Genomic DNA, 16,449 nt, shown 5'->3' with positions numbered 1-16,449 from the left:
CATGCAGCCTGTCCTCACCGCACTGGTAACTTAGAAATGACTTCCAACCCTTCCTTTGTTGGACTGTTTCTCAAACATTATTTTTCTTTTTACTTTTCTCCACTGTTTAAAAATGTAAAAGTTGCCAAGCCTGTGGTCACAGCACCCTCAAAAGTTGAGTAGAGGAATGCAGAGTTGGAAGGCAACCTAGCCTGGGTTACCCTGTGTGGTCCAGGTCAGCCTGGGCTACGTTATGAGGCCCTCCTGTCTCAAGTCAGCCAAGAAAATAAAAGGCATTCTTAGTCAGTCCTGACACAGAGGACCCCCTAGGCCATCTCTAGTCAGCCTCACCCACCCCCAGTCCACGGACTATGTGTAGTATTGCCTCTAGTCCCTCAGGAAAGCAGACGTATACCTAGTACAAGAGTACGCCTTCTACCTGGGGCTATCCAGGGCACTAGACGGTCCCTGCTACCTTCCTCCCAGCTGCTCTTGAGACTACAACATCCTCTGAGGCCAACATGGGAGTGTTTCCTGAATGTAAAGCAGATGTTCCTACCCAGCATGCACCTGGACCTGCCCTCTCCCTACCAATTTATAGAGAGTAGACACTCCACCTCCCCCCACCAAGTGATCACCATCTGGCCTTCTTCTTCCCCCCTTCCCCCCCCCCCCCCCCCCCGCACTCTTGCCTTTCCCTGTTCTCTGACCTGTGGAGACATTCCTCAATAATCCAGCCTGGGCTTTCTGTCTTGCAGAAAAGGGGACCCCCCCCCTCCTTTCTCCTAGACATTGGAGCTATGATCCTCTGGGGATAACCCAGGAGAGAAGCAATGCAAGCCTGCCGTCCTCCAAATGAGGGCCCCCTCCAAGGCCTGGTTGCTTCCCGAATTGAAACTTATGGGGGCCGCCGTCCGACCTCCACCCAGAGCAGAGCTGAGAAAATCTATCCCAGAGGATTGGTGAGTCTGCCTGTGCCCGGAAGATGACCTGGGTGGAGCAGGAGGGAAGACACCAAGGCTTTGAAGTCTGCCCCCTTATAGTTTCACAGCGGCTCTATTCTTGTCTCTTAACCTCCTCTGCTTTCCGGGGTTGCTGGGAGGAGAGGGGGAGTACCTGGGCCGGGATCCCAGGCCCTCACATGCAGCCCCAGACAACAGAGTGGGAGAGGTGGGGAGCTCTGTGGAGCCACACCCGCAGAGGAGGATTGGAAGGCATTCCTGCATCCGATACCCGAGCAGTTGGGAAAAGATACCTTTCAGTCTCTACTGGGGAGGAGTTAAAAGCTTCCTGAGTCAGGGCTGAAGAAGAGCAAAGGTTCAGGGTGGCCCTGTTCTCACAGGGGAGGGGGAAGGAGGGAGTGGGGAGTGGAGGGAACTGTCCCGCCCCTGGCTCCACCTGCCTGGCCCACCTCCAAGCCTAGTAGAAGAAAGGGGTGTGGAGGCCAGGGTTTCCTTAAGAGTTCACTTCCGGCTAGGGGTATCCCCTGCCTCTCCCAAGGATTCCACCCCACCCCGGAGATGGAGACTCTCCCAGGCAGAGGGCAGGAAGGGGCACTAGGAAGTACGTGGGGGTAACTCAGGCCAAAGCAGACGAAGAATGTGACCAGGCCTGCCTTGGGAGGAGACTTGTGGCTTCAACCTCTAGCACAGAAAAGACAGCAACTCCCAGTGGCACAGGACACTCGCTGCAGCCCCTAGGAAGGAGGCTGCACCAGTTGTGAACTCTCATTCCCACAAGGGAAGCTAGCTGGCCCGCAAAGGGACACCTATGTCCAAACACAGCATGCGTCACTCACTGTTCCTGTGAGTCCTTGGCACCGAGGGTTTGTGCATGGCTGGGCAGACGCTGGGAACTCACTGCAGAGCCCAGGCTTGTGTGTGCTTGCGTACCTGCTCTGCAGGAGGCCTCAGCTTCTACCTCCAGGCTCCCTCAGGAACCAGGCAGGCATGCCCCTGCCCAGCTGAACTTGGCCTCCCTGCCAGCAGCCACGGTGACTCAAGAAGGCAGCAGCTCACACCAAACTGGTTTGATGAGAGCAGTGGGCCAGCCCAGCCTACAGGAGTGAGGGATAATGTCCAGAGCGGAGCTTGGCCCCTACCACCTCTCTGGTATTTCTGGCCCTTAAAGAACATCTGTCGTCTCCCCCAGGACCCTAGTCACCGGCGCCTCCAGCAATCTGTCCCCTTTGCCAGGGCCTCTGGCCAGGCCCGAGGCCTGTCTCCTCTGATGCATCGGGAACCAGAGCCAGAGAAGAGGCATGGAGGCCATTTTGGGCTTGGCCCACCTCATTCCCCCAAACTCAAGGTAGGGATTCCCTTGATTTCTGTCCCAGTGCTCACAGCCTCAGTCATGGTGGCCTCTAAAGACAACCAAGCCTGGAAACTCTGTGAAAGGAGCACTGGATGGGAGAAGGCAGGCAGGCAGAGCTCTGTGCAGAGGCTACTCAAGGACAGACCTGTATGTGGCCGATGTGCTGGACCTCATGAGACTAAACTAGTAATATTAAACTCTCTCAGCAGTTAAAAGCACTGGACCTGGGTTCAATTCTCAGCACATGACGGCTCACAGTTGTCTGTAACACCAATTCCAGGGGACCCGACACCCTCATACAGACATACATGCAGGCAAAACACCAGTGGACAAAAAATAAAAATAAATAAACTTGCAGCTTTTGGAAATTACCAAATAACATGTGAGCCAGGGACAAGCTATTCATCCTTCACCCTGGCTAAAGCCTTACCACTTCCTCCTGTGAGGAAGTGGGGTGAGCCTTAAAATTGTTTTCCACATTATTTGGCACACACACACAAAAAGTTATAAATTATAAGGCATGCTGCTTCATAAATAGCTCCACTGTGAGCCAAACACAATGATGCACATTTAAATTATCAGCACACAGGAGTCTGAGGCGCAAGGGTTGCAAGTTCAAGGTTAGCCTGAGCTGCATAGTAAGTCCTCTTCTAAAAACAAACAAAAATGTGTCCATTTTGTGTCATTATGTTACATGAGACCTTGCTTTCTCTTTGATTTTTTTTTTCCTCAAGGGGACCAAGGGGGTTTGACACAGGGTTTCTCTGTGTAGCCCTGGCTGTCCTAGAACTCGCTCTATAGACCAGGCTGGCCTCACACTCATAGCAATCTGCCTGCCTCTGCCTCCCAAATGCTAAGATTAAAGGTGTGCACCACCACCGCCAATCGAGACCATCCTTTCTTTAGTCCTGGTCATTACTTGAAAGCCCCTCAGTCTGTGGTGTATATCTCAGTGGCAGAGAGCTTGCCCAGCACGTAGAAGATCCTAGGTTCCAATTTACAGCACAGCCAAAATTGAGGGTTTGGAGTTGTTTGGTTGTTTGGTTGGTTTTTTGTTTGTTTGTTTGGTTTTAGTTTTTTTATTTTTTGTGTTTTGAGACAGGATTTCTCTGTGTAGCCTTGACTGTCCTGGACTCGCTTTGTAGACCAGATTGGTCTCGAACTCACAGAGATCCACTTGCCTCTGCCTCCCCAAGTTCTGAGATTAAAGGTGTGCGCCACCATGCCTGGCTAAGAAAATCAACTCTTATAGACCTCTCTGAAAAGTCTGATTCTGCCCCTTACCCCTATTCTGAATCAGGAAGCTTCTAGAAGGAATCACTCTGGTCAGTAAGGTCTCTCTCAAGCCCCTCTACCCAGGGATCTTTTCGCAGACAAAGTGTAATTTCATTTCCTGGGCAATAACTGAGTTTACTCACATCATGCCAGGCACATGTGTGTATACATGTGTGCACACACAGCCCTTCCAGAGCCTGGGCACCAGGTGTTGAGGACATATCATGCTGACCATCTTCTCTGCTCTCCCAGGAAATCACCAGGGCCCATGAGCTGGAGGTGAGACTGCATACATTCAGTATGTTTGGGATGCCCCGCCTGCCACCTGAGGACCGGAGACATTGGGAGATAGGAGAGGGAGGTGACAGTTCCCTGCCCATGGAAAAGTCCTGGAAGGAGCTGGTGCTTGGACACAAGGTGGGCTTGAAATGACATATGTCCCCATAGTGCGTCCGACCGACCCTCCTCCACACATGCGCTCATATATATTACATCCACCCTGAAAAAGACAAAGGCCTTGGGATATAGCATGGAGAAGGGAAACCTCTAGAAATCTTGTTCGAACCCCAGCTCTGCCACCAACCTTGGTTAAGACGGAGGAGCTCTCTGAGCATCACTTGCTTCATATGGGAAAATGGAGGTGATGCCACCTCCAAACTAGATGACTAGTTAGGATCAAATGGTCCTGTGTGGAGGGACTAGAACTCGGACCTAGCACTTAACAAGTGGCACCTACTCTCATCAGTGTTCCCCAAGTGAACCAGCACTGTCCCCCTCAGGAGATGAGCCGCGAGCTCTGCCACCAGCAGGAAGCACTGTGGGAGCTCCTGAGCACCGAGCTGACCTACTTGAGAAAGCTCAAGATCATGACGGATGTGAGCCCGCCCTCAGTCCCATCTCCTCCCTCGGTCCTTCATACCAGCTCCATCTTCCCAGAGCCGAATGGCTGGGATCAGGGGGGCTCAGGGTCAGGGGAGAGAAGACTGGAGGTGGTGGGGTTGGGAAGATCCTGAAAGAGGGAGCTCAAGGGCTGAGCCTCCGAATTCCTCCTTGCCTCTAGCTCCTGGCAGCTGGTCTGCTGAATTTGCAGCGGGTGGGACTGCTGACTGAGGTGAGAGGAAATACTGTAGGGGGTGAGCCCTCCCAAGCAGGCACTTTCTGAATTCCCCACATTCCCATTTCTTGGGACGCTCCTGATTTCCCTGTATCTCCCATTTGCATTAGGTGGTGCTGCAGGGGTAGAGGGGCTCCTTAGGATTTTCAGGGCCACCGCGAGACTCTTCCCTTCCCCCAACCCGAGCCCTGTCCCAGAAGCTGAAAGTCTCTTCCTGACTGTGACCTGACAAAGGTCCCTTACTGAATTTTGCTCGCTTCTCCAGGTGTCAGCTGAGATGCTGTTTGGAAATGTCCCCAACCTGATTAGAGCGCACCGGAGCTTTTGGGAGGAGGTGCTGCAGCCCATCCTGGAAGACACTCGCACCTCTGGCCAGCCTCTGGACCCTGTCAGCTTACAAAATGGCTTCCTGACAGTGAGTCAGGGGAGACCCAGAAAGAGCAGGATGAGGTGAACCCAAAAGGATCCACAGGACACAGTCCAAACTCTAAAGTATAACCTCATGTCCTTCACTCTGCTCCACAAGTGTGCCTGTCCCAAAGGCTCTTGGGGCTTCTAGAGACCCTTTGTTTGTTTGTTTGTTTGTTTGTTTGTTTTTCCAGAGAAGGTTTCTCTATTTAGCCATGACTGTCCTGAAACTCACTCTGTAGTACCAGGCTGGCCTCAAACTCACGGAGATTCACCTGCCTCTGTCTCCCAGAGTGCTGGGATTAAAGGTGTGTGCCAACACTGCCCAGCAAATACTGTCATTTTTGTTTTGATTTTTTTTTTTTTCAAGACAGGGTTTCTCTATGTGATAGGCCTGGCTGTCCTGGACTCATTTTGTAGACCAGGCTGGCTTTGAACTTTGATCAAGCCTGCCTCTGCCTCCCAGAGTACTGGAATTAAAGGCCATTCCTGGATCGGTTTTTTGTTTTGTTTTGTTTTGTTTTGTTTGTTTGTTTAAGATTTATTTTTTATTTTATGTCTGAGTGCTCTATCTGCATGTATGCCTGAAAGTCAGAAGAGGGCATCAGATCACATTGAACATGGTTGGGAGCCACCATGTGGTTGCTGGGAATTGAACTCAGGACATCTGGAAAAGGAGCCATCTCTTCAACCCCTAGAGAGCATTAGGAAATGAAAATATACAGGGCTGGGGAGATGCCTCAGAGGTTAAGAGCACTCTGTTCTTCCAAAGGTCCGGAGTTCAATTCCCAGCAACCACATGGTGGCTCACAGCCATCTATGAGATCTGGTGCCCTCTTCTGGCATACGAGCAGAACACTGTAAACATAATAAATAAATAACTCTTTAAAAAGAAAAGAAAAGAGAAGAAAATATACCTACCTTGGAGGTGGGGGCAAGAGGTGCTCTTATTAGCTATACAATTTGTATTTGTTTTCCTTATTCATTCATTCATTCACTCATTCATTCATTCATTTATTTTGGTTTTTCAAGACAGGGCCTTCTATGAAGCCCTGGGTGTCCTGAAACTCCCTCTGTAGACTAGGCTTGCCCTCAAACTCACAAGGATCTGACAGCCTCCTGAGTGCTGGGATTAAAGGTGTGCACCACCTCCACCCAGCTTTTTCTTTCTTTCTTTCTTTCTTTCTTTTTTTTTTTTTTGTAAAGACAGAGTCTGGCAGTGTTACCCAGACTAGCCTCAAATTCAAGCTCTTCCTGCCTTAGCTTTCCGAGTGCTATAATAACAAGTGTGCCCCGCTTGGCAGCTCTAAAACATTAATTACTTCTTTGAGACCCACCAGCAGACAGCTAAGTGCAAGAATGAGATCTAAAGGGCCGGAGAGCTGGCTTGGTAGTTAGGAACACTTGCTGCTCCTGCAGAGAACCTGCGTTTGTTTCTCATCACCTATGTGGTAGCTCACAACCATCTGTAACTAGTTCAAGGGGGCCTGACCTGACCTCTAAGGGAACCAGACATGCACACGGTACTCATACACCCATGTGGATGAAACACTCATACACATAAAATAAATAAACCTTTTAAAAATGTTTCTTGGGGGCTGGAGGGATGGCTCAGTGGTTAAGAGCGCCGCCTGCTCTTCCAGAGGTCCTGAGTTCAATTCCCAGCAACCACATGGTGTCTCACAACCATCTATAATGTAATCTGATGCCCTCTTCTGCAGATAAAAGCACTCATATGCAATAAATAAATAAAATAAATAAATCTTCTTTTTAAATGCTTCTTAAAGAATGATACCTAAGAAGATTCTGGAAGGGCTTAGTTGGAGGAGAAGGGGTGATTGGTAAAAGGCCACAGGGGCACTGAGTGTGAGGAAGAGAGCTGGCCTGGGGTTGGTTAGACTTTCTTTCATTGTGTTTCTGGGCCAGTAGAAAAGGTTGGGATGGGTACAAAGCTAGAAGGGCAGTTTCCTGGGAGCCTTTGGCACCCCCTTCTTTCAGAGCAGGGCTTTCTGGGTGACTTTCAGGTCGTAGAAACAGGAGCCCCAGTGTCCCGAAAACAGTCAGGTTGAATTATTGATGGCAAGAGAGTGAGTCCAGCCACAGCCACAGGAGTAGGCACAGCCAGTGCAACAGACAGGATGAACTCCTGGGGCAGCCAGGGTCTATCTGTCTGTCTCTCGGGCGATTTGCTCCTCTCTGCAGCACAGCTTGGCTGTGAGAGATGTCCTGGGAGGTAGATCTGGTAAGGGCTTCACTGAGGGGTTGTGTGAGGCTCTTTCCTCAGCCTGCAAGCTGTGTTCTGCAGCCAGAGTCTTTTCATGACCCTCTCCTAACTGCTCTATATCTGTTCCTCCAGTTTGGCCAGCGGTTCCAGCCTTATGTCCAGTACTGCCTGCGAGTAAAACAGACCATGGCTTATGCCCGGGAGCAGCAAGACGCGAACCCTCTGTTCCACAGTTTTGTGCAGGTGGGGTACCGTGGAACATAGGGGCTGGAGGGTCGCCATTGTACAGCCAGGTCATACCAGGCTTCAGTTGGGTGCCAGGCTGAGGCAGTCACTGGAGGTGGGTGCTAGGCTGAGGCAGTCACTGGAGGTGCCAGCAGGAGGGTCCCTGCAGCCTCCTCAATTCCACCCTCCTCCCCTGCAGTGGTGTGAGAAACACAAGCGCTCAGGAAGGCAGACACTGGGTGATCTGCTCATTAAACCTCATCAGAGAATCACCAAGTACCCACTGTTGCTGCAGGCTGTGCTCAAGAGAAGCCCGGAGCCCCGAGCCCAAGAGGCTCTGAATGCCATGGTAGGTCCTCGGGTGGGGCTAGGGCCCTTGGGTGGAGGGGTAAGACCTGATCACTAGAGATCCCTGAAGGTCTCCTTCCTCATAGAGCACTGACTGACTAGGGCTATTGTACAGTGCTATGGCTGCCGTTGCATGGGTCAACTGGGCTCAGCTGTGCCTTCTTCTGGGCTTCCCACACCCCTAAGATCACAGCTGTGGAGTCCTTCCTGCGACACATAAATGGGCAGGTCCGCCAGGGTGAAGACCAGGAGAGCTTGATGGCCGCAGCCCAGCGCATAGGACCCTATGAGGTGCTAGAGCCTTCCAGTGAGGAGGTGGAGAAGGTGAGCAACCGGCCTCTAAGGATACCAGGCCCCAGGGAAGGTAGATGAAGGAGACGCCTGACAGGAAGAGGACCGAGGCCAACACACTCTGTACCCAAGTGCCACAGCTGGGTATATTGGTCCATCAATCCTTTCTGTGGGAGGAGCCCAAAGGGTGGATGAGGAGAGCAAAGGAGGGACCCTGGGGTGTTTGCTGTGGCTCCAGGTACAGAAAATATGGGCTGCTGGCAGCACAAGGAGCCACCATTGGTTGGGATGGAGAGGCACGCCTACATGGCATCTTGATCCCTTCCCTGCTTCCCCTGTGTTCCCTTAGAACCTGCGTCCGTTTGCCACCTTGGATCTAATGACTCCTATACTAGGGGTTGCTCCTGAGCACACAAGGCAGCTACTGCTGGAAGGACCCGTGCGAGTGAAGGAAGGCCGAGAAGGCAAGGTGAGATTGCAACCACAGAGAAGGAAGGCTTAGAAGGGCACACGTGGGGTGAGAGGCAAACAAGCTGGAAATTGGGCTGGGGAAGGAAGGTGGCTTGATGGGTCAGTTTGCTCTTTAGGTATGAGGACCTTGGGATGGAGAGATGATGGCTCAGCAGTTAAGGTCACTTGCTGCTCTTGCAGAGGACCCAGGTTCAGTTCCCAGCACCCACATGGCAGCTAATAACTGTCTATAACTCCAAATCAAGGATCCAACCTCTCTCATGGCTTCCTCGGACACTGCACACATGAAGGCACATACATAAAGGCAAAAATATCCATACACATAAAATAAAAACAAACAGAATCTTAAAGGAAAAACAAAAAGCTGGGGTTTACCAAACTGGCCCCAAACATTAAGGCAAAAAAAAAAAAAAGCTAGCGAGGTAGCTTGGCAGTTCAGAGTGCTTGCTTGCCCATCTTGCAGAAGACCTGACCCCTCAGCACTCATGGTCGGGTGGTTTAATACTATCTGTAACTCTAGCTCCAGAGGTGATCTAAATCACTCTCCTGGCCTCCTTGGGCACTTTCACTCCAATGCATATACCTCGACACGAACACACCTCACTAAAGTAAAATTAATGTTTAAAAAAGAAAAGAAGGAGGAAAAGGAGGAGGAGGAAGAAGAAGAATTAGAGGAAGAAGAGTAAGGAGGAGGAGGCAACAATGATGACAAACCTGGGCGTGGCTGCTTGCATCTGTAGCCCTACTGTGACTGGGCAGAGACAAGCAGATCCTGAGAGATCCCTGGCCAGTCAACCTCATCTCAAAGCAATAAAGTAGAAAGTGACAGAGCAAGACACCCAGCATCCTGCTCTCTTCTGAGCCCAAGCATGGGCACACTGGAGCAAACACCCACACCGTCACGTACACATACCCCCCACACAATACACAACACACACAAGGTCTCGATGGAAGAAACTATGGTGGGCTGGGCAAGAGGACATGGTTCTGGTTCTGCCTGAGTGCTAGTTGTTTGTATGACCTTGGGGCAGCCCTGTTCCCTGCCTGTAATCAAGGGATGGAACCAAATTGACGCCCTTCCATCTGACACGCCACAGTTCTGCCCTTGCTCTTCTGCTCACAGGTATGAACCAGTGAGCCAGGATCTCTGACCGGCCCTGCCCTGGCTCTGCCTGACCTCACCTCTTTCTCCTGCAGACAGATGTGTACCTGTTCCTCTTCTCTGACGTGCTCCTGGTAACCAAGCCTCAACGCAAGGTGGACAGAGCCAAGGTCATCCGTCCCCCTCTCATGCTCGAGAGGCTCGTGTGCCAACCACTGCGAGACCCCAGTATGTGTCTTCTCCAGAGGAGGAAGGGTCGGGATTGGGGTCAGATAAGGCCCAGCCCTTACAGCAGAGCCTCTTCTCCATGCAGACAGCTTCCTGCTGATCCACCTCACTGAATTCCAGTGTGTCTCCAGCGCCCTCACTGTGCACTGTCCCAGTTCAACAGAACGCGCACGGTGGCTGGAGAAGACCCAGCAGGCTCAGGTAGGTGGCAGCCAGGCACAGAGAGGGATGAGCACGCATCCCGCTCCCTGGAGCTCAAGACTGACTGACACCACAGAGGGGCAAAGGAGGGTAGAGAGCCTGGGCTACATCACAGATAGCCTAGGCTAGGTGCAGGTGTAGACTTGACCATCAGTGCGTTGGGTGCCTACCAGAGGACAGAGTTTAAGAAAAGGCTGTGGCCAGCTACTGAGACAGCCCAAGACGTGGTACACCCTAATGGTTTGCTCACACTGAACAGAGAGTGCTAGGTGCCAGGGAACCAGAAAAGAATGAAAGTGCTATTCCTGCCCTCCAGGAATCGGAGCTGCTGCAGCTCATTAGAATAATTAGAGTACAAATAACAGAAGCCACTATGCAGAAGACAGCGACAGAGAAAGGGGCTGCCCTCTGCTGCCGCCTGTCTGCAGGAAAAGCAATGCTGCTGAGAGATTAGGGGGAGATGCCATTGCACAGAACCGGACAGTGGAGCACTGGGGGACCCAGGGGGAAAGCAGGGAGGAGGGAATTCCAGATACAAAAAATGCATTAACAGGACATAGTCATGCGTGTTGAGAGCACCACTGAGCTGGGAGGGTATCAAGTTGGCCCCATCTCTCACTTTATAGGCAGGGAACGGGGTCTAAGGTCATAGAAACAAATAGAGTTCAGCTTGGGACCATGTCCTTGTATCCTGCCTATCACACTCTCCCATTGCCAAGGAATGTGTGTGTGTGTAGCATGTTGTGTATTATTTTTGTGGTATATGCGTATGACTGTGTAGGTGTGTACACCAGAGTGTACATGCGCAGGAGGGAGCCCATCTGAGATCAGCACCTTAGGTCTTTTTACGTCTTCAGAGACCCTTTCCCAATTAAGGTCGCATGTGGCTTCTGCGGCTTAGGCTTCAGAGCTAGCTTTCTCCAGGATGTCAGACAACCCACTGTCAGGGCAGAAGGACAGAGAGAGATGGAGATTTGAGTTAGACTCTGTCTTGTTTGTTGTCAGGGCTGGGGCTCAAACTCAGTGCCTTCCCTTTACTGGGAACTCCAGCCCCAGTGGGTGTGGGTTTGGGTGTGTATAACTGTGTGTGCATCACCACACCGGTAAACTCTCCTTTACCTCTGATCCTCTAAAATTTCCCCTCTTCCTTTGGCTTCCAATCTTAGAAGGACTCTTGGAACTTCTGGGAACCAGTAAAACCGGCCCCGGCTAGTCTCTGCGGGGTGACAAATGGAACATCACTTCTGTTCTGTGGCCAAACTTGCAGAGTGGCTCTCAGCCACACAAAGCCTGAAATACTGGGACACACACACACACACACACAGGGGTGGCAGAGTATCTCTTGGTTTCTCTTCTTTCTCTTGCAGAAATATTAGTGAGACATCTTCCTTAAGGGTTTACAGAGGTGGCTTTCTTTCTTTCTTTTTCTTTTTCCTTTTGGTTTTTCGAGACAGGGTTTCTCTGTGGGGCCCTGGCTTTCCTGGACTCTCTCTGTAAACCAGGCTGGCCTTGAACTCACAGAGATCCGCCTGCCTCTGCCTCCCAAGTGCTGGCATTAAAGGCATGTGCCACCGCTGCCCAGGGTTTACAGAGGTGGTTTATGCTTAAACAGAAAATGAGCTTTTGGGTGGGAGTGGGGGGACTTCGTGCTGGGAAGAGGAAAAGGAACTGGTAAGGGGAACAGGAAGAAACCTCAGAGATAGAGGCCAGGAAATGAAAGTGGAGCTAATTGAAGACTAAAGCAAATTTTAGAGAGAAGTCCAGAGCCTACCCTGTGTTCTTGGCAAGTTACTCACCTTTCTAAGCCTGTCTGTGTGGGAAGGTACAGTGAAAGCCAGCAAGCCAGAGGCTTGGCATGAGGCCTTGCTCTCTGTGGGTGCTCCACAAGTGTGTGTCATTGGTTTTTTTGTTTGTTTGTTTGTTGTTGTTTTTTGCATATAAGAAAGGGGCGAGCTATCTGAGCACTCCTAGAATCCCAGCACCCAGAAAGCTGAGACAGGAGGATCTTGAGCTTAGGGCTAGCCTGGGCTATATGGCAAGTTCTGGATCTGAGTTGCACAGAAAGACCCAGTGTCACAAAAACAAGGAAGAGAAAGGAGGAGGAGGGAGAAAGGGGGAGAGAGAATATGAAAGAGAGGAAGAAAGAGATGAGGAGGAGAAAGGAGAGAGGGAGAAAGAGGAGAAGGTGGAGGAGGCATGGCAGGTGGTGCGGAGCTGGGAGAAGGCTTTGGCGTTGATGGCTGACAGAGGCAAGGAACACAATCCTTTGTCATCTAGTGGGTGAACATTGACAGGAATCATGCTTGGAGGCCCTTCCCTCTTTCTTCAGCTTTGCGGGGGAGTGGCGGGAGGGGGGAGGGGAAACCACCTTCCAGCTCTTTCTTTCCAATACCGCTCACCTTGGCTCTCTTCTTGCTGTGGCCAAGGCAACCGGAAGCCCTGTGCTCCGCTGCCCCAGAGATCCCGCCCCCCTCCCGTAGACCCCCAACTCCTGCTCTTCCTGGGGAGGGACAAGGGGCAAGCTTAGTGGAGACACTGTTCTCGGATGTTCCTTAAAGACTCCCACCCTTATTCTTTCCTTCCACACAACAACCGTATCCTGGGCATCCTATCACAAACTTGAACTTGGGGCATGTGGAACAAAGGGCATTGCATCTCCCCACAACAAACAGGCTGGGCAGCCCCATCGCCCTTCTTTTGCTTGCACCTTTCCTCACTTCACACTGAGCTGGAAGATGAGGCCTGGGGAAGAGGGAGGGGACATAGGAACTGGCCCTGTGTCTCATCCTCTGCTCCCGTTCAGTGACTGGGACGCCAGGGAAAGAAGTACGGAGTGTCAACTTGATACCGTTTCCCATGCCTGCCCAGCCCTCCTCCAGCATGTCTCGTCCTGACCCAGCCGCCCCCGTACTCCTACGGGAGCTTTGAGAAGCCTAGGAGCCTCAGGGCTGCTGGCTCACATTCTCAAAGCTAATGATAACGTACAAATATGGAGCCGTTCGCCTACCATAGTTATCAGTCAGAATAGAGTACTGTATGGGGTTGGGGGACACTTGAGGTCCCCATGCTATGTCAGATGCAGCTCCTTGGCTGCCACTGTGGTGGGGATGCCTGGGGAGTGGCATAGGAGACTCCAGCCACAACCCTCCCTCCCCCCCTTTTCTTTCTGAGATGGGATCCCACTATATGCTGCTGGAACTTTCTATGTAGATTACGCTGGCCTCGAACTCAGAGACCCACCTGCCTTAAGTGGACCCACCATGATCCAAATGTTGGGATCATGCCTAGTCTGCAGTCATTTCTTTACCGGCCGGGAAGCACTTTAGTATTTTCTTAGCCACTGACATCCGTTCTGCTCACAGCAGCCCCTTCTATGTTCCCTCATGCCAAGCCTCCTCCCACCACCCACCCTGTGTCTCCCCTCAGGCCCTGCTGTCTTCCCTAACACTAACCTCCTGTGGTAACTCAAGGCCCTTCAAGGCTGCCTTTGCAAAGCTTGCAGCCCCTGAAAGGGGACTTAAAGACCATATTCACCCAGCTCTCCTCCCCACCGTGCTTCCTTGGCAAGAAGCAGCATCTAAGACTAGTCTCTGCATCTGAAAAAAGGAGCTCGCGGCCATGCTTTCCTTACTGCAGGGTGATGGTATATGCCATAGTGCCCATGCTTATGGGGATGCTTTGTAAGCCATCTCTCAGCTGTCACTACTTTGTTCTGTATGAAGACTCTGAAGAAGGGACCCAGATATGCGTCATCTTCTCTTCCATCTTGGAACAGTTTTCCTTTCACCCTCATCTTAAAGGGACAGAAGCGTCCTCAGTCTAGGACAAGTGTGCCCCTGTTTCTCCCACCTGTGCCTCAGAGTGGGTTAGAAGGATTAAAGATACCATAGAAAAGGCCCTGAGCACAGTGCCCAGCATATAGTAAGTGCCCTATAAATGAGCTCATGGTAATAAAAGTCCCTCCACAGGCTGTTCTGCAGAAGCTCAAGGCTGAGGAGTATGTTCAACAGAAGAGGGAACTCCTGGCTCTCTATCGCAGCCAGGGCAGGGAGTCCCCCAGCACCAGGCCCTCCACTCCTTCCCCGGAGGATTCTCAGAGCGGTTCAGAGGGGAGGTAAGACTCATGCATGCCAGCCAGGTGCGGTGGCACATGCCTGCGATCGCAGCACTAAGAAGGCAGATCTCTGAGTTCGAGGCCAGCCTGGTCTACAAAGGGAGTCCAGGACAGCCAAGGCTACACAGAGACATGGTGTCTCCAAAACCAACCAACCAACCAAACAAACAAACAATAACACTCAAGTGCACCATCAAAGGAGGGGTACATGGTTGGGAGGAGGGAGAGAAGTTTAAAAGGCCGAGAAGAGTCAGTAGAGGCTTGGAGGACTTGCCATGGGTACAGGAAGATGAGCTTCATCTGGGAGTGGAATGAGCTGGTAGTCACCATGTGAAGGGATATGTGGCACAGGGTGGGCACAGGACAGAGACAGAAACGTGGCGTGTGAGCTCCCAGTGAGAAGCAGGCTCCAGAGTGAAGGAAGATATGAGTCCCAGAAAAATAAGAGCTTCCGGGACACACAAGCTCAAATTCCCACAGTGTAAGATTCACTCCCTGCTAATATAACTGCCTAGTAACATGCTTTTAGAGAAAAGAACCCACCACTGCACCCACTTAGCTGCTTAATGGGAGGTCTACACCAGGTGCTGCAGGCACAACAGCTCAGAGGCAGCCCAGGCTCTTTTATATTTGTTTGTTTTTGAGGTGTGCAACTCATGCTGACCTTGAACTCACAGCATTCCTCCTGAGGAACCATACCCAGCTTAACTCAAGGTCTTTTTCTTTTTAAAAACATGGGACACTCCATAAATGTTACGACCTTGCACAGGGCTGTATTAGTAATCTTTGTGTCATTCCAATTTCTGCATAGGTTCTGTATAAAAAAAGTTGGTACCCAAGGTCTTCTATAGAGTACAGTTCTAGCCAGTGAGGTGGGAGAAAAAAAAATCACTGTCATGAAAAGAGATTAGGTAGTAAGTTTGGAGGAGGAAACATTTCTGAATGGAGTGACAGGGGAGACTTCCTAGCCTTGAATTTGATCTATGTCTGAGTCTGACTTTCTGCTGTTAACTGTAGGACTTCGGAGTTCACCATCATCCCCCGCCTGGTGGTGACTGAAGATACAGATGAAGACGCTCCCTCTGTGCCTGATGATACCTCAGACTCTGGCTATGGCACCTTGATTCCAAGCTCCCCCAAGAACTTTCATTCCCCCCTGAACAGGCTTCGGGCCAAGGCTCTCCGTAGGGACCCTCGTCTCACTTTCTCCACCCTGGAGCTCAGAGACGTTCCTTTGCGCCCCCAGCCTCCTGACCCCCAAGCTCCCCAGCGACGAAGTGCCCCAGAATTTCCAGACGGCATCCTGAGAGGAGGCAGTCTACCCAGGAGAGCCTCACCAGCCTGGTCGGAGGAGGAAGATGAGACCTTGACACCAGGGAATGTGGTGGTAGAAACCTTAAATAGAGCGCAAAGTCGGAGTCCGCTCCCCCACTCTCCCACCCCTACTGACTCGGCTGGGGAAAGCTTCTGGGAGTCTTCGGATGAAGAGGAGGGGCCTGTAGGCCCTGAACTCCGCCCTCGACCCCTGCGGGCTGACATACTCAAGGAAATAAGGGAGGAGCTGGCCAGCCAACGCATTGAGGGAGCTTCTGAACCTGGGGATGGCAAGCCCCGGAGGCTGACTCGAGCTCAGCTGCAGAGAATGAGGGGAGCCCACATCGTACAGCTGGACACACCCCTGTCCACATCGTAAGTGCAGAAACTACGGGGCAGAGGGCAGTATGGAGTGAGGGGCCGTTCTAAGAGGCAGGCTGTGCAGAGCAGGGGCCAACACAGGGCAGGGTACTCAGCTTTACGGCAACCCACTCCTGTTGTTTGACCTTGACCTTATGCATTTGTCTCCTTCCTTTACAGAGAAGCGTGAGGGTTGCCGAGGCCCTGCCGTACATCTCCTAGAGGAACCATCTCCCCAAGAGTGCTGGTCACCACCCTTCCCCCTGGACTCTACCTCAACGATGATGCACTTCAAACCAACCTGCCTCCTGCTCTGAGAACTCCAGAAGTTGAGAACTGTACATTGACATCTCACAGACATACCCCTGAGCCCCCTACATTAAACTGCCCAGAAACATGGCTGTTTGGTTGGCACTGGATGAGGGTGGGAAACAGAACGCATGGGCACCCAGAGGGTCGCAGTGCAGTGTACTCTGTTAGCA

The 16,449-nt window shown here is 51.7% G+C and overlaps 1 protein-coding gene across 2 annotated transcripts; it reads left to right on the top strand.

The window, feature by feature from the left end:
• Positions 1-759: 759 nt before the first annotated feature.
• On the top strand, positions 760-15,986 carry Plekhg6 (pleckstrin homology and RhoGEF domain containing G6). Of its 2 annotated transcripts, none has more exons than XM_051155402.1 (14): positions 760-941; positions 2,131-2,286; positions 3,820-3,984; positions 4,347-4,442; positions 4,628-4,678; positions 4,947-5,096; positions 7,446-7,556; positions 7,738-7,887; positions 8,073-8,210; positions 8,527-8,646; positions 9,846-9,978; positions 10,064-10,179; positions 14,148-14,293; positions 15,311-15,986. In XM_051155402.1, the coding sequence occupies exons 1-14, from the start codon at positions 813-815 to the stop codon at positions 15,984-15,986; spliced, it is 2,337 nt and encodes a 778-aa protein (XP_051011359.1). In that variant the 5' UTR covers positions 760-812. The 2 variants fall into 2 exon arrangements, with proteins under 2 accessions (XP_051011359.1, XP_051011360.1); XM_051155403.1 differs by having other exon boundaries at positions 835-941; positions 2,175-2,286.
• The last annotated feature ends 463 nt before the right edge of the window (positions 15,987-16,449 follow it).

This window comes from Acomys russatus, chromosome 13 (genome assembly GCF_903995435.1).
Source record: "Acomys russatus chromosome 13, mAcoRus1.1, whole genome shotgun sequence".
Classification (NCBI taxonomy): Eukaryota; Metazoa; Chordata; class Mammalia; order Rodentia; family Muridae; genus Acomys; species Acomys russatus.
This window is presented reverse-complemented; position numbering and strand designations above follow the sequence as displayed.

Bases quoted from the DNA above. Each gene is read 5' to 3' on its own strand.
- Plekhg6 (XM_051155402.1), top strand. From the start codon at position 813: ATGCAAGCCTGCCGTCCTCCAAATGAGGGCCCCCTCCAAGGCCTGGTT. The intron at 2,287-3,819 runs GTAGGGATTCCC...CTGCTCTCCCAG, and splicing joins CTCATTCCCCCAAACTCAAG to GAAATCACCAGGGCCCATGA. The intron at 3,985-4,346 runs GTGGGCTTGAAA...TGTCCCCCTCAG, and splicing joins AGCTGGTGCTTGGACACAAG to GAGATGAGCCGCGAGCTCTG.